The sequence below is a fragment of the Ischnura elegans genome, chromosome 5 (assembly GCF_921293095.1).
Source record: "Ischnura elegans chromosome 5, ioIscEleg1.1, whole genome shotgun sequence".
Classification (NCBI taxonomy): domain Eukaryota; kingdom Metazoa; phylum Arthropoda; class Insecta; order Odonata; family Coenagrionidae; genus Ischnura; species Ischnura elegans.
This window is the reverse complement of record NC_060250.1, coordinates 49,865,500-49,885,087: the sequence shown is the minus strand read 5'-3', so window position 1 is coordinate 49,885,087 and position 19,588 is coordinate 49,865,500. Positions and strand designations below refer to the sequence as shown.

Sequence of the window (19,588 nt, the reverse complement as noted above, 5' to 3'; positions counted from 1 at the left end):
TGTTTATTCTTCCAGAAATGTCAATTTTTCGGACACTCCTGTGAATGGTCTTCCATACACTATCAGGCCTGGCTCCTCCTTCGATCACTCTCCTTTACGTGATATTCCTTGGTAAGTATATTCTCTCTCAGTATCCATTTGTGTGGCGTGCACCAATTTGGATGCATTATATCTTATATCTTCCTTCTTTTTCTTCCACTCCCCTTGTTTTCTCATGTCGTATACAAGAATTGTTGTCCACCTTTACGTGGCTCTCTTACTGTTGTCTCTAGTGGTCAACAAGAATTGTTACAACCCTTAGACCTCTAAATTTCTCTGAAGGTTTCTGTGTCCAATCCTGGTCGTGTGGAATTTTTTTGCCAAGGCATTTATTGTGAATTTCAATGGTGTTCAAACAGCAAGTTTAAAATATATCATTGTGATGTCGTAGCTGATATTCAAAGCCATCTAGCAGTAGATAATATGAGCTGAATGCTAAGAAAATTAATATAAACAACTGAGAAGTAGGTAAACTTTTCTCAGGATACCCACTGGGTTAAATTCTCATTTTTAGCCAATATTTTGAGCTCCGATTCTGGGATCATCTTGAGGGGTACTGAATATTGGTTGGTGAATGCTGGTTGGTGTCATCAAATAAAATGAAATTCAGCAGCCCTGAGGATGAGCCCCTAGTTGGAGCTCGAAACATTGGCTAAAATGGATAATTTAACCCAGTGGAAATCCGGATAAAATTTTACCTACATTATTCGCTGGAAAGCATCACATCTCATTTAACTGAGAAATGTTCTGATATTAGTCAACACACTTCGTTTGAAGTCAATGTCCTAGATTTCAGCTTATAATGCCATCATCACATACCATCCATAGTTGATGGCATCGTATGCTGAAACCTACGTCATTGAATTTCAATAAATTGTGCAGAATTATATCTAAGTACTCCTCATTTCTTCATCATGAATTGGTGAGCCTATGGGATCTGATGCAAAAAGATTTAATCTGTCAACTAAACAAAATACTTTTTAAAAAGCTGTGTGATTTGTTCACAGCAGCTATTTGAAGTGAACAGAGAGTGTTACACAGATTTTTGACTGTCTTTCTAGTAAGTCTAATGGAAAAGATTAAATGAGACATATTTTCCCAAATAGAAAGATTTAGGAATTCATTCCATCCCCCTAGCAATATAGGATTTCAATGATTGCTCGTTGGGTCTCAATAGTTCAAGTTCTTCAATGTGCACTTTCTTTTCTTTGTACATATTTTGTTAATGGCTGGTGCCCTATCAGCACCTGTTACATGTCTGGTGAGGTTGCATGTGATCATGTAGGTAGAAATAAATTCAGTTCATCAGAGTTAATCAGGGCATTGCCAGAGATGGTGTTCTATATTCAAAATTTCTATTAAGCTGTTCAATTTTGTGTTTACAGGCGCAGACGGCGGAGGGACTCGTCATCTAGTGCTGAGCGTTTTGGCTCTGAGGCTCAGCGTCTCCTGAGAACAATTCGTTCAGTATTAGCAGCCACCACACCAGAACCTAATTTGCTCGGTGCTTCTCGTGGTGAAAACAATTCCATCAGTGGCAGATCTGAGAGTTTAAACACATCCCAACAAACAGACTTGTCCGTTCCTCAGGCATTGTGTGGCAATCCTGTAAGGAATGGAGCAGCTGCAAGCAGTGGCCTCTCGGAGAGTGAAGAAGAGGCGTTCCGACTTGTTTCCGAGGGTGGCCAGCGTCTGTGGGAGGGGCAGAGGGCATGGGGAGGGCGGCAGAAGGCTATCCGGTCAAGAGGAGGTTGCCCCAAGCCACAGATGCAAGCGATGAGCACGTCATCATCATCTTCATCATCAAAGTCTTACGACAGTCAGTGCACGGGGAACAGTGGAGGAGGAAAGGGTTGCTTGATTGTTGAGTGCCGAGGAGATCCGTCTCAGCGATTGCCTGAGGAGGAGGAGAGTGGGTTTTCCTCGCTTGGCTCATTGGCCCAGGACGGAGGGAAAGGGGTTGTTGCAAGAGGTTCATTCCACGAAGTTGGCCTCCCTGTGGACTGTCAGGGTGAGGCCTTGACCGTGCTCTGGGTCTGACTTCGTGCCCCACTGCCCGTTTTTCATTCAAACTCTAAAACTACCCAAAGAGAGATTTCATATTCCTTTGAGCATGAAAAATAATTGTTCTAAATTGTTTTCCTGCAAGTATTCAAGTGATAAAGGAGCCCCTTTGCACTTGCATTAATTTGTGTTACATTGGATCCGAAGATTATGAAATCTTGTTGCTTTTGTAATTATATTTTATCCAATGAGCTTTGTTGTGATTTATCCATGTCTCTATATGTTCAAAGTTTTATGGATATTTTTTACATTTTTAATTTTCTGAAATGCTTTTAAATTATTTCAGGGCTTTCAAATAATGATGCATCATTAATTATCATGAAAAGATGTCATATATTATTTAGTTTTCAAGATTATTATAAAATTTATGTAATATTTTAAATCATCTTGTGGATAATAATGTTACATTAAGGTATGTAACTCAAGAGCCCTCATGTGGCAATTGATGAATTGCCCAAATGCATTTGAAAATAAACGAAAGATGTGTACTCATTCTCAGAAACTTTTGACAGTGTATTACTATAATTTAAAATAAGTGTTAAATGAATATGAAATGACCTCGACTGTCGGTCGCCTCCTCCAATTACTATACCATACCCCAATTACCAGTCAGGTATACTAACATGCTGTTGGTTGTTGGTTCTCTTGTTAGGTGGTTATGTGGAACTGATTGAAGTTCTACAAGATTTTCTCACAAACCACTGAAGACATTTTTTACATTTTTTATATATAACAAATTATTTCAGACTGAAACACGTGTAGCATAACACTTCAATAATGTCTTATGAGCTATGCATAGACCCTTTTGCACGTCATCATATGGCTTCGAACCTTACCACGTATTATTTGGCCATTCGGGCTGCCATTTGCTCAATTTTTCCTCTGTGCTGACCCAATTTACCCCTTCTGTTCTATACATCTAGATGACGTAAGCTTTCAAGAGGACTTAAATTATTGGTTGAGGAGATAAGGTGGTTCAAGAGGACTCTCCCTGTTGCTATTGACTGCTATATTCTTTCTTCTTTCCACTTTTAACACTCTATGCTAATAAGATATGTTTCAAAATATCAAGGGATGGATTAGATTGTGTTAGAAAAATTACTAATTTTGATTTAGCATTGCGATGTCTTAACTCTTATTTTTCTCACTGTACAAAAAAATAAGACTTCTTTCAATCATTTTTATGCTAAAATAATCCATCAATGCTTTTTGTCAATATATTGGCAATTTTGTCAATATACTATAATCTCGTAATGAACACTTCAAGGAAAAACAATCTCTCAGCATTTATAACATCTTGCCTCCTTTAAACCAATTTAACCCTCCATCAGGTACAACACTTGAACTGCTCGGTGAGTTCAGGCATACTGTGCCTGATAAGCACATAAGGAAAAAAACATTAACTCTCAGCATGACTCAGTGTTGCAACTTTAAAGTTTAAATCACCCTAATAGGGTGGTTTCCTATTATTTTTTATTGCCTAAATCGAGAGATTATTACTCCTGGAGTATGTATTTCACGCTTTTAGATTTTTAAATGACAATATCTATTTTTCGCGATTAAATGAAAAGTGAAAAATTTCAAGCGCGCGAAAACGCGACGCGTAAGTAGGAATGATGGGAAAAAGTCCGTGCGACGCATTTCTAGTTCCCCCTCCCGCCTTGTGAGGTGACCTTGATCGAGGCTCTGAGCGCTGATAGGACGCAGGATGCTAGCGGGTAGCTGAGTACCTTGCTGGCTGGTAGCGCTTGGCTTAAAAAAGGTTTATTAATACCTTATCAAGCGAAGAAAACTTTCCGACCTTAGCCAGTTTTAATAGGTGATTATTAAGACATGTTTCCCTGAGCTCTGTACCTCACGCATGCATTGGTAACCTCAGACGATGTATAACTCCTATCCTCTCGTGTAGAAACTAGGTCCCTGTGACGTCACGTGGAGTAGAATCGCATGGGCGCCAATCTGGCCTTTTTCAAATGAGGATAAAATTTGACCCTTGCCATTCGTCTAAACCGGTATTTCAAAAACCAAATAATTTGTGTATTATGAATACACTAATGGTGGGTAACGAATAGCAATCAATGCCTTTCGTTTTCTTTGATGAAGGAAACTACCCTATTGGTGTAAGATAACACTTCAATAATGTCTTACGTGCTATGCATAGACCCCTTTGCACGCCGTCATAAGGCCCTGAACCGATCCAGCCAGGTGTTAGTTAATGTGTACACTAGGCTATTAAGTATTATTACATGTTATGAATTTTTGCAGGTGATTTCTATAAGATCTACATTTCTATAAGTGTTATTTATTTTACTAATGGATGCATAGAGCGTGTTCAAACAAACGGCTACTATGTGCGTCAAGGGTCTATATATGCTACCTACTGGTGCGCAGAAATGAAAAAAACTTGTGCATCGTTCCTGTCAGATCCATTGTGCCTGATGAAAGGTTAAAAATTACAAATCAAATCTACAAGGAAAAAATTAATCTACAATAAAAAATATAAAAATCAAGACACAACCTCCTCAAACTTTAACAAAAGCAAGGCTTAGGACATGATGTTACGGGCATGCATACCAAATTGGTTTAAAATTTGAGGTTGGTCTGCTTGTATTTAATTTTTTACTACTAAAAATGTGTATCATCTTACTTGCCTTACTCCCATGCATGGCCCTTGTTCGCCACTGCCCAGCGATTGTTCAATATCCAGACCCCGTTTTAATTATTCCTTTTTCCATCATTTTCTTCAAGGCTATCCTATTCTCTCCACCCTGAATCTAGCCTTTGGCTTGTTTATTGCACCCAGGGTTGTTACAAGATTCTCGATTTTCAATTCCCTGACTTTTCCCCAGAAAAATGTCCACGAAGTTTTTTGCATTTTCAAGTGGTTCAAGTTTTCCCTTGAAGTACCTATATGTACATGTTTATTTTTATGATAATTCAGAGTATTCCATGGGAAAAACATGGTGAGGCTGAGTGTGGACCAGAATAGTTTTCCCCAGAGGAACTTCTAGGGGTAAGAAAAAACAAATATTTGGTAATTCTGCATAAATTATGTAATGAAATGGGATCAGATAGCATCAGAGCCATAATTTTTGTAAAAAATCCTGCAGAAAGGTTATTATTTACATTGCTATATTTCCGAAGGCAAATTTACTGCATATTTCTTTGTTGTAGACTAGTCCTCAGGCAGCCAAGAGGCTGTCTTTTCCTTGATTTGCGTAGATGAGTGACAAATTGTTCTGACCCTGTGGATTTCCCTTATATATATCTGACTTTCATGACCTGTTTAATTCCCACTGAACTCGTTGGCCTGTAATAACACTGGTTGTATACTTTTTTCACATCTTGACATTCAAATGAAATGAAAAAAGTGGGACCAGGATGTTAATTAAAGATTTTAGGAATTGCCGAGTGTGGTGAATTTTCACAGCTCATATGCTTAGTTTTTGTGCGTTCATTTTTATGAATTAAAACAGAGAAATATGATGGATTTTGTGCTTCTGCTTGTCTATGCATTCCCATTTTCATGGCCAAAATGGCTGTTAAGAATAAAGTTCAGTTCCTGGAGGCAGGGCCGGCCCTAGCGGGTGCGGGGCTAGGGGCGAACCTTCAGTGCGGGGCCCTTCACTTAAAATATTAAACTCTATACCCCATCTACAAACTCGAGCATTTTGAATCCCTACCACTTTCTGGCTAAGTATGTGACAAACGCAATAGCACAATAAAAATTACTGTTTTATTATTCCTTTTTCATAATATTATTTTTTGTCTAGCATGGACTTAACAATACAGTAATAGTTGAAATTGCGTTTTCAAAACTATCGTATATTTTAATTTTTTTTTCACGAGCGCGGGGCCCCCCAAAGCGTGGGGCCCGGGGCGGTCGCCCCGCCCTAAGGCCGGCCCTGCCTATGGAGGCATATTCTGTTTATCTGAACCTGTTCAGAGAGGAGCCTTTATTGTCTGTGGAAGGAAATGCTCTGTCATTCTGTACGTGCTCAACCATCCTATTGGAAATATTCAGTTGCGTTCAATTGAGAAGTGACATATTCCAATTGAATAGATGGAAATTCCATTTATTATTTGCACATTCAATTGAACTTTGTCATTGAATCCGCAGATTTTTTCCAATAGGGCAGTATCCCAGGAAATTCCAGTTAGTGCAAATCCCAAGATCCTATACTAGCAAAGTGGCGCTTACCCTGGCGGGTATTCCAAACCCTCAGACACCCCTGTCTTTTGTGTCTGAAACCCTCCCCTAGCCTTAATTCCTAGCTGCACCCCTGCTACCAACACCTATAATCTGTCAAACTCTCACAATCTGCTATAAAAGGTATCAGTATATAAGCCCATTGGGTTCATTAATGCACACCACATCAGCTGTGAATTTTCCCCCAGAACGTGACTGCTATGTACTTAGCACCTCAGTGTGCGAGGGCTCATTCATTTCTCGGATCGGTATTTTCAGCCACCATTTGCTGATTGACGGGAGCTCATATATTAGCTCTTGAAGGCCAATGGTGGGTTGCTGGATGATTCAAAACTCATTGTAGCACCCATTCAACTTTTTAAATTCTGTGAGGCTGAAAATATGCTACGTTGTAGTGTATTCTACTCTGGTAGCGGTCTCCCCCTGTGGTGTGCATGCGCTCTTAAGTACTCACTTCCCCTTCCCCATTGCAAATGCTAAACGTTTATGAAGAAAATTGTAATCCTTGAAGCATACTTAAATCCAGTGGCAGGTCCATTTTTGTGCTATATAGGTAGAGGGTAATTCCCCACCTCCCAAAACCAAGAGAAAATACTTTTAATAGCATCTAATTAAATAATTTAGCATATAAATATAGACCATCTTCTATGGTCAAGGTACCAAAATTCTACCAGGCCAACGTCCTTACTGTAACACCAAACCATGGAAAAAGGAGGACTCCTCTTTCATAGGTTTCAAGTTGCAATATGATCTGCTGATAAACTCTGCGTAAATAATTTATACAATCGTCATCCTTCACAAACACCATGTGTAGTACATTTGACACTTTATTCTATAGAATAATAAAATATACAAGATATTATAAAGGTACTTTATACATTTGTAATGCATAAAGTAATCCGAAACTATAGAAGAAGCTGCACTATTTTCATTATATGCAACCTAAAAGTGAGATATTTTAAGTGCTATTAATATAGAAGATCAAGAAATACAATATTTTAACTATGTACTCGGTAACATAAACCATGATATATAATTTTTCAAAAGAATTTCGTCGTCCCTTCCACCACCTTCCACTTCTTCCATCGTGGCCTAAGATACACTAGCACCGCCATACGGCATTAGATGGAAGGTATACAAAATTTGTTGGTTATTATAGCGACATCTTTTGGGAATTACGTAAGTTACTTTTGTATACAAATGGAATTCAAACTAAAAGATTCATTCTTATTATTGTGTCGTAAGTAAATTAACAGCGAGTATGACAAAGTTGTAAATAATTGAGTAATAGCAGAATATTCGTATGGTTTGTTCAGCAAGGAAGTTGTTATCTTTTCAGCGAAGCGAGAAGTTGTTATCTTTGAGCGAAGCTCTTTTCGCTATGTCGGAGGTGAAAACTGGTTTTAATACTGAATTTGTTTCGGAAGTCAATGTTGAGGGCGATGTATCTGATGTCGATGTCGTATCAACGTTGAGAAATTTGGGCTTAGGAACCCATCAATCTGTCTGTCATGCTGAAAGTGAAAAGGCTGACGATTGTTTCATCCTTGTGAGTTTTGCAAGTTGTGGCAAATAATTTTATAAGGATATTGGTCTTAAGCCCTAATTGCTTTTTATGTATTCGCTGTTGGTTACATCTTTAGCATTATTATAGTAATCTTAAATTTATTTATTGTTGTTTATTCCTAGGGCAAAGTAGTTAATGCCAACAAACTATGTCCTCTCAATGGTGTTTGGAAATTGATCATACAGGAAGGCAAGTATTCAGCCCTTATTTTCTATTCTCCTTAACTTCTTTGTGTGTTTTTGCCTCATATCTACAGGAAATTGCTCTTAAAATTCGGCTGATAGCGTATTTATTCGCATTTTTCTGTCACATACTCAATCTTGCAAATTGTTTTCATTTCTGATTACGCTTCAGCTCGTTGGATAATTGTCTATTTGTTGTGATACTTCCCAGATATGCTACCTTTGGTACTTAAGAGTTTTTATCTAGGTGGTCATTATTTCCCTCCTCCTGCTTGTTTTATTGGCATCTACGAAGTTGTGTTACCAATAACTTTTAACCATTAATAGTTACTCAATGACTATTTGTTAATTTCCTAATTAGTAGGGGAGTATCAAAAGATGTATTGATAAGCTAAAATCCGGGCTCCTCAATGTACGTAACAGCTTGGAGAAGAGGGAAAAAAGTGTCCAAGGGGAGGTTGTTGGGTGGGAAAGGCAAAAGTTCCCTTTCCCTCGAGGCCTCTAGAGGAGGGTTGTCAGGGTGGCCAATCTACAAAGGGATTATTTTAAATTGTTAAATTCAGAGAAGCAGATGTGGGGCAGATGGCAGCAAAAGTAATCCTTCTCAATGAAGTCCCGAACAGGGAATGATCGCTTTGATCCAGACCCCTTTCCCCCTGCAGCTCACCAAAATATACTCCCGAGGCTGAAAATGGATGTTTGTACAGGTGCCATAAACTGCAAGCAGTTCTCTACTTGCATTCCTGCCTCCAATTCTTTAACCCCAGTACAGAACCACAAATCTGAAAAATTTAGGACCATATAATGTTGGATTTTGGAATATTCTGGTTTTTAGCATTGTACATGTTACGAGAAATTTCAGAACTAAAATACAAGTGAAACATTTGTGAATCATTCTCAGTGAACTTTTCAAGTTTAACAGATAAAGCTTTCTAAGTAAGTTTATTCACTATCTTCTCTTACGAAAAACTTGAGCGAGCCCACAATGGATGCCATCAACTATGAAAATGTCTTGGATCATTCCCAATTCTGCCTAATTAACATTTGTCCTAATTTAATGCCTCATCTCATCATCACAATGGAAGAGAAAAAAGATAAGTAGTGCAATGCCAGTTTGTTGCTAATGTCAATTGTTTATATTGTATTTTTTTCGGGAATGTGAAAATCTATTCGTGAAATTAAATTTGAACGGTTAGTGAGTTTGTAAATTTATGAAGGAAGAGTTCCTCAAAATTCAATTGTCTCTAGTATAGTGATTCTGATGTAATATTTTTCTGAATGTGTTGAAAATCTAATTATTTTCTGGGAATACCAGCTTTATAGCTCATTATCTTTTAAACTTTTATTTGTACGTACATATATTAAAAATGAGGTCTAAAAATGCTTAAGAAAAAGAGCTGAAAAGTGGAAGTGTTAGTAAAATATTTGGAGATTCTACTAATACATCCTTAATGTCTCATCCCTTTATTTCTTGTAGAAATGGCATGCTTTCAGAATTCTACAGTGGATGAAAACATAATACCTAATTCTGTTATTTACCCTTTCAACTGCATATATTTCTGGAATGAAATGAATACGGCTACTCAGTGATTACAGATTTATAAAAATATGAAACTTAAAAAAATGATGAAAAAAAATGTGACAATTGGAAAAATTTTACGTTTCGACTCATTTAATTCTTCGTATAATTGCAGTCACTCCTCAAGGATGCCCTGGTGATGTGTTTGCTCTTTTTGCTTTGGGAAAAGTTGCCAAACATTTAAGCAAGCATACTGTGAAAGATGGCAGTATGTTGATAATTCATCAGCCTCAAGTCCATAAGAGCTGTCTCATGGATTTCAAAAGCTTGCAGTCCCATGGTTATGATCTACAAGTTATTAGTGGTTATGCAACAGGAAGCAAATGTCCTCCCCAAACTGGAGTCTTCATTCAACTTATTAGGCTGAAGGTACATATTCTTATTATTTTCTCTGATCTTAGACAAAATCTATGAAACAATAAAAGATGTGAAAGCAAAGAAATTTGTGCATCCTTGGGTATGATGGCTGATAAGAGAATAGAGTTGAGAGGTACATCAAACCAATCATATGTATGCTGACTAGTGATCACAAATTGAATTTTAGAAAAAATTGTCTGCTAATACATACTTTAATAGTGCTACTTTTTTGATCATAACTGATGACTTTAAATAAATTTGAATTGTTCGCGTTGGAGTTAAGTTTATTTTCTGTTCCTAACCAAGATATATATATCTAAACTTAATCTTATGTCCAGTTTCCATCTTCTTCATTAGGAATTTACCAGCAGCTCTAATAGAAATCATGCTCTGAACATTCTTTTTCTCTTGAATTGTGGCATGAAGGTTCCTGATGCTGTGGAAACTATTACGGAAGTTATCGGAAGTGTTCCCGATGAAGTCGAGGAGGGTCTTGATGTAGTCGAAGTGGTTCCAAATAAGTCGGAGAAGGTGCCAAATGTTGCAGACAAGAATCCAGAGCAGCTTCCGAAGAATCCTGCGGAGGAAGGAAACTCATCTTTAGAGAAAAGTGTTCCTGCTGATGTTGAGGTAGAGGAACTTGAATTTCCTCCAAAAAGATTTAGAAGAATTAAGAAATTGCTGCCAAGTGTAAGTTGCTTTTCACTTTATGATTAATTTTTGGTAAAATCTCTCTTGTGGTAAAATGTAACAAATATCTATTTCCTTTTTGAATTAGCCACAGTTATTGAAAACAGAGCGGTACTCATTAGGGAAATCACTTCCATTTATCCATATTTAGAAAATAGTTAGATATGTATTATTAAAGTATGTATTGCTTCTCCGATAAATATTTCTGCATCAGTCTCCCTCATTCCCTTTATTTTGCCAACCGAAATAATTTTCCTTGGTAAATAAGTTTTGAAGAAGTCTTGTCAAATGTTTTTTGGGCATTTGTAAATGTTTTTTAGATGAAAGCTATTTAATTTTGTTGATTGTGGTAATGTCTATATTTCTGATAACTTTCTGTATATTTATTATACTTGTCATTGTTTGTATTTTGTACCTGATATAATGTAATTGAGGATAAAAATGAAAGAAATTAGTGATTTTGATGTTATTACAACTTATGAAGATTTATTATTTTATTTCATTAGTATGTAAGTTATGTAATTATACTTTCTAATGTTTCAGCTATTGGCATTATCTGAATTTAATGAAACTTTTATTTAGGAGGAAGGTTATTCCAATCAGTGGCGCAGCGAGGGGGGGTGGTTTGGGGGGTAAAATCCCCCCCAGAGCTCAGAGAAATTTTAAGTTTAATCCATTGTACTTAGTTGGATTGATATTACTAATATAATATCCCTCAGAAAGCTGTAAAACTCACCATTTTGAACCATTTATCTTAAAATTCCACAATTTATTAATCTCACACCTACCGCTTATCCTAGTGGGTATTCCATATTACGCTTATCCCACTCACCCAGGTATTAGTTGCACCTAAACCCCACCAGCCTTAATTCCTAGCAGCGTCCCTGATTCTAATAGTTGATGATCTTTTGGTAATTGGTCAGGGAAATTGATAAACTGTCAGAGAAAAGTCAGGAAATTCACCAGCCACCCTGTGTGAAGTCTAGTATATTTTGAATCAGAATTACAATCAGTTCTTGATTATCTAGCTTGCAATTATGTAGGTGTAGGATTATCTGGTTTCTTTTCTGCTCCGTGTTCATAAAATTTCACAGATTATTCTGAAGGCAACAATAATGGAACTCTAAAAAAATAATGCATCTCAATAAAATGCATGTAAATATGAATGTAAATCCATATTATTTTCCACATTATGAAGTAAAATTTCATCATGTCCACATTCATTTTTTTCTCAATTTTGTGTGTTTTTTATATTTTGGGCCTTTCCCACATTCATTGGCACAGAAAAGTGAGAGTTAAGTTTGAAAAAAAAAGGAAAAGGAATTGGTATAAGGAACATCAGTGTCAATCCATTTAGCGTACTTTACAGAGCCTATGCATATTATATAAATATCATGAATCATAATTATTAAAAATATTAGTATGCATAAATATGTTGCAAAAATTGGTAAAATTTGAAATTTTTAAGCACGCCTAAAATCATCTGTGATCATGTGTTCAATCCTTGTAAATCGAACCCATGGTAAAGTGGGGGTCTACTGTATTGACAGTTTTTATTTTGCCCACCCTAGTGACCCTACCGCCCTATTAGGCTTAGAATGGGAGAAACTTTTGCCTTCCCCTTCAAGCAACCTCCGTAATTGTCACTTTCCCCTTTTTCCATGCTGCTCCATGCATTTAGATGCCAGCAACTCTTAACCCAGGAAAGGGCGCGCGGTTTGTATATCACCCCATGGTTCTTCTTTATTAAATAAGAATAATTATTAGTATCAATTTAATTCTGGGGACCTATTTAAAAAAGAACACAGCATAACAATATCCTTTTGAGGAAAGAGAAAAAAAATATTTTCTTTGGGGTGTCTATTACACCCCATGCACCTTCTAATGTTACATTTTGCCGCACGCCCTCTCCTGGATTAACACAGCTATCTCTTGATTATTTATTTGCTTTCTCTTGTGCAGGAGGAGTATAAATGCTTGAGAATTTCGCCTAGAAAATCGGGAAAACTACAAAGGCACGTGTACACCCCACTGGGAGAAATCACACCCAAATGTAGGAAGGCCAACATCATTGGAGTCATCACTTCTGTTGAGGTGGGTTGGGCTCTTTTTTTGTTATTAAAGTGGAAGATTGGTATGAACCTTAACCCTTAACCGGTGCGGTCTGAGAGACCGCTGCGTTTCCAAAATTATGAATATTTTCAAAATTAAGATTTCAAAATATCTATAATTCTCGTTAGCTTCATATTTTTGCATAACAAGGACATCCCACTCTTAAAATTTAACGTTCCTTTTATTAATTTCTGTAAATTTGCAATTGAACTCGATTAGCGGTCTGTGAGACCGCACGTCACTTACTAAGAATGCATCAAGAAAAGGAATAAGCGGGATAAATTTCATGGCTACTTGCTACTTAGGGCCGGTTTTATAATGTCTGGTTAAACTGGAGTTTAAGCTAAGCGTCGGTTAAGTCCCAAAATTCTGTTTTATAATCGATGGTTAAGCCAAATCTGAGCGTTAAAGTGGTAGTCAAGCTAAACCATGGATTTCCCTCGGGTAAAAAGTTAACGTGAGGATTAACGAATTGCATGACGGTATTGTTTTCTGAAAATGGCGGACTTTTTGTTTGAAGTGGTAGACGCTATAGATGAAGAAGATGAGATTTTTGATGGAAGACACAGGATACCAAGAAATTTTCGACCTCGGCCGAATCATTTCGATTTATGGAACAATGAGGAATTCTTTCGGAGATTCCGATTGTCCAAAACATCTGTTAAAGCTCTGCTTGAAAAAATATACCACAGCATTGAGTTTCCTACGAAAAGGTATAAATCGTAATTATGTTTAAATTATCTTTTTTTCATACGTATCAAGTGAAAGTAATTAAATTAACGAAAAATATTCAATCACAGAAATAGTTCGTTATCAGCAGAAAACCAACTGCTTTTAACATTAAGGTTTTACGCCACGGGCTCCGTGCTGGTGACCATGGGCGATTTCTGTGGTGTACATAAGTCCACAGCACATCGTATTATTAAAAAAGTAACAACTTCAATTGCTGGTCTACGCAGGCATATAATAAAAATGCCTACCACGCCGAGGGAAATTGATAAGGCTAAAGAAGCATTCTATGCCATAGCACGCTTCCCGAAAGTCGTGGGTTGCATTGATTGCACTCATATAAAAATTCAATCACCAGGTAGGTTTGGAGAAAAATTCTTTACAATTCCTTTCGTTAAGACATGTTGTTTAAAATAACTGCCATATGTTGACAGATAACCTAACCTTAACTTTGCTAATGTGCTACTTCCGCTGCACTTACCCTGAAAATTTGTAATTTAGGCAACGTTTGGGCTAGCATTAATGATACCGTCTTTGGGCTAGAGCTCTAGTGGGATGTAGTGGGAGATGGCTGTAGTCAGCTGTAGTGGATGGCTGGAATGCTTTTCAGGTTTAGATTAATATTTACGCTAATAATAATACAAACACGGTTCATAGCCTGTGATTAATATCACATTAACATAGCCTCATTTGTTGGGGCAATGACAACATGAAGGAAGGAATCATACAATGTGTTTTGGCATCTAATGTTGGGCAGTGTCACATGAAAATTGTGAGCTGTCGTATATCCTGTGATTATACGTAAATTTTATCTTAAATATTGCATTTGACTATTTTTGATTATAATAATGTCTTTGGGATTTTGATCATGAAAGTTCAGGAAGTGAAAAATCGCGGCTAATTTTCTCGTAGGCGATGTATGAGAAATTGTATATATATTTATATATTATTTCTTCTGTATTTACTTCGGACTTGATTACTTACAACCTTAGTTTTGAAATGTTGTTATTAAGGATGGAAGTTAGACGATTAATTTACGTATGAGAGGATGTAATGGCCTGTGTAAGTATTCACACCAATTGGTACTCATTAACTCAGCGTCCATACAGGATTCCATACAATTTGTTTTTATTTGATAATTACCCTTTCAATCTTATGTATGTAAATATATCAACTTTATTTTGTGGTGAGTTGTATATTGCATGTGAGGCAAAGATATAATATGTGCTTACAAATCACCACACATTCCGCACCGCTGGGTAGGTAGTTGTGATATTTATTTCCAATATTTGTCATGTATTGTAATCGTCAAAGCTACAATTGCCTGCAGTATTTTCGGTTGACTGCCAGTACTCGTTATCACCCGACATTTGTTTACTAATACATGAATTTTTGAACATAAACAATTATTTTGTTGGCATTGAATTATTTTATTATTACTTAAATTTATTACTACCAACTTATTTTGTTAACTTTTATACATTTACATTCATGTCAAACTTATATGAAAAGGATCTTAATTGCAATGGGTGAATGTTTTTGATTAGATAAAGAAAACAAAGTCTCAGCTTCCTCTGAGTCAGTGGCATAACTAGGAATATGCCTTGGAGGGGAATTGAAAGGCCTAGGGTGGTAATATTATTTATCATCATATTCTTCACTGAATTCAGTAATCTAAGCCTACGTACTTTGTAATAGAAATACAGTGTATGCTTGCATGGAGGGAAAGATTAATATTTATTCAGAAAGTTCTTGTGTGCTGTGGAAAACTTTAGAAGGTGAGGAAAATTGATCCTGTATTGTGGTCAATAATTGATAAGTATTTCCACGGGACTTTTCCCCAATGTAATTTAATTACTACATATACAAAATATGTGCAATGTTTGAGTGCTTCTTTGCATTTCAAGATATCATCAAGATATCTCATTCTAATTAGAAATTACCATCACACAAAAGTTCTAAGAGTTAATAAAAGCTATGACAGTCAGATTCTACGTATTCCACATTTATTTAATCTGTACTTATCATCCATTGTCCTATGATCTTCTAGGTGGAAATGAGGCTGAACGCTTCAGAAATAGAAAAGGGTTTTTCTCTGTAAATGTTCAAGTTTGCTGTGATGCAGATATGAGCATTACTAACTTGGTTGCCAGATGGCCAGGGTCAACACATGACCAAAATATATTCAGCCATTCTAGGCTGAAAGGATTGTTAGAGAATGATGACTTAAGAGGTGGCATCATTCTAGGAGATTCGGGATATGCCTTGAAGAAGTATTTGTTGACTCCGATTAGAAACCCAAGAGGAAATGATCACAAGGAGTACAATAAATGCCATACGAAAACAAGAAATGTTATTGAAAGAATGTTTGGTATATGGAAACGGCGGTTTCCTGTGCTTAGTATAGGTTTGAGGCTTTCATTGGACATGGCACTGAGGGTAATTGTAGCTTGTGGTGTTTTACACAATTTAGCTATTTTAAGTAATGAGGATATACCACCCATAGAAATAGTTCATGAAATTGATGAAATTGAGGCAATTGATGTTGAAGATGATGGCAATGGTAACATTCGTCAACCTTACATACATCATATCAATAACTTAATACAAGTTTCTTTTTTTGTTAACAAATATAAATGCTTTATTCCAAAGACTCTATTAGCCTTACAAGAAAGTTTGATTCTAGTTCTATTTGGTTAAATTGTTTGAAATTCTGTTTTTGTTTATAAAGGTTTTATTGTTACATTTATTAACTTTTTCAATTTTCAACGTTTACATTGAGAAAGCCATTAATGAAATCAAAGAAAAGGAATTGGGAGTGAATATCCATGGAGAAAAAATTAGCATGCTAAGATTTGCCGATGACATAGCCGTTATAGCAGAAACAGAGAAGGATTTGAAAAATATTCTGGCTAATATGGGTAGGGTAATGAGTAGATATCAACTGAAAATAAGAACGAAGAAAACCAAGATCTTAGTATGCAGCAGAAAAGAAGAAGTCAAGACCAACATTAAAATAGGGAGGCAAAAAATGAAAGAGGTGGATGAATTCTGTTATTTGGGAAGCAAGATAACTAGTGACGGGAGAAGCAAGAAAGAAATTATCAGCAGAATAGCCCAGGCGAAGAGAGCATTCCACCAAAAGAGAGACCTGCTTACAGCGGGAAACTTAAATATGGAAGTAAAGAAACAATTCATAAGAACCTACATCTGGAGTATGCTCCTATATGGAAGTGAGGCATGGACAATGACCGCAGCGGAGAAAGCAAGGATAGAGGCCTTTGAAATGTGGTGCTACAGAAGAATGATGAAAATCAAATGGATTTACCGAGTTAGTAATGAGGTGTTGTAATGTGAAAAATTAATATTTGTAGGGTTTTGCATTTTTACGTTCAAGGTGATGATGAATGTTTGTTTTGTTATTTATTTACGTTGCCAATATAAAAGTGATTGTTGTTACGGCCTTGGGATATAAAAGACGAATAAAATAGTTATTTGTAACGAAGACGTAAAGAAGATTTTTTCTTCCGTTTTTTGACAGATTATGAGACTTAGTTGCACTAAGTGTTGATGCGAAGCGAAGTTTTTCTTTTGATGGTGTGAACGGCGAATACGTTTGAGGTTAGAAGAAGTGAACCCCATAATTGTTCTTTGTAAGTTCGGAATCATCAAAAATGGCGGAAGAAAAGAAGACGTGTATCCCAATACTCGACAGCGATAATTACGATGTATGGGCTGTAAGAATTGAAGCTTTTTTAATGAAGAAAGATTGTTGGGAAGCGGTAAAAGGTTTCCATCCATACATAACATTCGGCAGTGATGGAAACGAGATAGAAATGGAAGACGAAAGCCAACTCCCACCACAAGAGGTTAGGCGCCGTCAGCGACAAAATCAACAGGCCAGAGCCATTATCATACAATACGTAGATGATTCATTTTTGGATGATATCGTGGGACTGGACCTAGCGAAGGATATGTGGGAAGCATTAAGAGACATGTGCACCACTTACGACGTGTTCCAGGAGATAATGTTCCTAAAGGAAATGGTAAATACCGAAAAAACGGAAGACCTTTCCATGATGGAGTACATGAGCAAGATCCAGAATTACAACCGTAAAATTACTAAGTGTGGCATTAATCTCCCGGATAGAGCACTGGCTGCGTTCTACCTCATGGGTCTGCCTCGAGAAAAATATGCTGGGTTTATACGAAGTATTTACAGAACAAATGAAGGAGACATAACATCCAAATATGTTAAGTCCCAACTCCTGCTAGAAGTGAAGAGAATGAAAAATGAGGATTACGCGAAGACAGAAGAACACAAGGCTCTCAAGGTAAAGAAGAAGCCAAACATACCTAAAGTAAGCAGTGAAAATAAATCACAAAATGCTCCAAAGAAACCTATTGGGAGGAGATACATTTGTTTCACATGTGGAAAGGAGGGGCATACTGCAAGATTTTGTCCTGCCATACAGAAGCAAGATGAAGAAGAGAAGAAGTCATCAGCATCAGTAGTATCAAGAGGCTATAAAGTACTCTGCATGCAAAGAAATCCAAACCATGCAAACAACGGCATATGGATACTGGATTCAGCAGCATCGGATCACATGGTGCCCCGGGTGAAGAGCATGGTGACCAGCTAATACTATTCCTAAATGAGTGTTTGAAGAGCAAAGATAGTACTATTAAGGAGAAAGAATTAGAAATGAAGGCAATGGCAGAAGAACATAGGAAAGAAAAGAAAAATGTAACGATGCAGCTGATGAATGAACAGGCAAAAGTCAATAATTTGGAAGATACACTGGAGAAGAAAAATATAATGGTAGAAAAGTTACAAGAAGCCCTCCATAGCATGAATGTTTCTCAAGGCTCAAATGATAACTCACTGGTAATTGCCGCAATGAGATCCGGAAATTTCAAGTCCTCGGAGTATGCTTTAAGAGCCATGATGCAGGCTGCTGAGGCTGAAAAGCTCAGATTAATGGAATTGATGGCTGTATTGAATAAACGCCTGAAGGAAGAGCAATCACAGAAAGACTACGCCTTGAAACAACTGGAGATGGAAAAACGAAAGCAGGAGAAGACGATGACTTGGGAGGAGCTCGAGGCGAGAGGTGGAGAGCCAGAGGAGGTGACACCCATCCAGGGGCCAGGGGAGGTAATCATCGCCTGTGAAAATGAGCCTGCCTATGAAGGAGTAGCGGAAGGTGGTCTACCACATAGGTCTCGGAGACAGAGGAATCCCAAGACCTGTCCCTGCTGCAGAAGGTCCAGATAGCAACATTCCGGAGGATGCAGAGGAGGCACTGAGTGGACCAGATGCGGAGAAGTGTCATTATATCATATATCAAGAAGTATTATTAAATATGATTATATGTCATACATCAAGAAGTATCATTGTATCAGGGAGATGGTAAAAACAGGGGAGGTTTCATTCCAGTTAGTCAGATCAAAAGATAATGTCGCTGACATGTTGACAAAGCCACTGTCAGGAACTAAGACAAAAGAATTTTGTAAGATGTTAAATCTTAAGGAGTGCTTAGAGATTTATATTTCAAATTATTATTTTGTCAATCCCGAGGGGAGGTGTTTGAATACGTTATTAACAAAATAAGCAGCGCCTGGGTGGAATTCGAATAGGCGTTGCCAACGTATTGTTTATGCATGATGTTTTTTGTGTTCCTTTCCATCATCCTCGAACGAGGGGAGGTGTTGTAATGTGAAAAATTAATATTTGTAGGGTTTTGCATTTTTACGTTCAAGGTGATGATGAATGTTTGTTTTGTTATTTATTTACGTTGCCAATATAAAAGTGATTGTTGTTACGGCCTTGGGATATAAAAGACGAATAAAATAGTTATTTGTAACGAAGACGTAAAGAAGATTTTTTCTTCCGTTTTTTGACATGAGGAAGTCCTAAGAAGGGTAGGAGAGAAGAGAAGCCTCATGAAAACCTTAATAAGAAGACGGAACAACCTTATAGGCCACATCTTGAGACATGACGGCCTGATGAAGACAATCATCGAAGGGCAAGTGGAAGGCAAGAATGGAAAAGGAAG

At 37.1% G+C, this 19,588-nt stretch overlaps 2 protein-coding genes across 4 annotated transcripts in view; both read left to right on the top strand.

Annotated features, from left to right (window-relative positions):
• The window catches only part of LOC124158860, a 70,232-nt gene extending 67,623 nt beyond the window's left edge, over positions 1-2,609 (top strand). The window contains exons 4-5 of the mRNA XM_046534240.1: positions 16-111; positions 1,425-2,609. Coding sequence (XP_046390196.1) covers positions 16-111; positions 1,425-2,079 — 751 coding nt within the window. The 3' untranslated portion in view covers positions 2,080-2,609. The remainder of the gene's footprint in view (positions 1-15; positions 112-1,424) is intronic.
• A 4,855-nt stretch (positions 2,610-7,464) lies between these two features.
• LOC124158859 overlaps positions 7,465-19,588 on the top strand; it is a 33,447-nt gene continuing 21,323 nt past the window's right edge. The window contains exons 1-6 of one of the 3 annotated variants that reach the window (XM_046534238.1): positions 7,465-7,553; positions 7,653-7,862; positions 8,003-8,069; positions 9,757-10,010; positions 10,425-10,688; positions 12,651-12,782. In XM_046534238.1, the coding sequence (XP_046390194.1) occupies positions 7,695-7,862; positions 8,003-8,069; positions 9,757-10,010; positions 10,425-10,688; positions 12,651-12,782 (885 nt within the window). In that variant the 5' untranslated portion in view covers positions 7,465-7,553; positions 7,653-7,694. Of the gene's footprint in view, positions 7,863-8,002; positions 8,070-9,756; positions 10,011-10,424; positions 10,689-12,650; positions 12,783-19,588 lie in introns of all 3 variants that reach the window. The other 2 variants (XM_046534239.1, XM_046534237.1) reach the window with 2 other exon arrangements.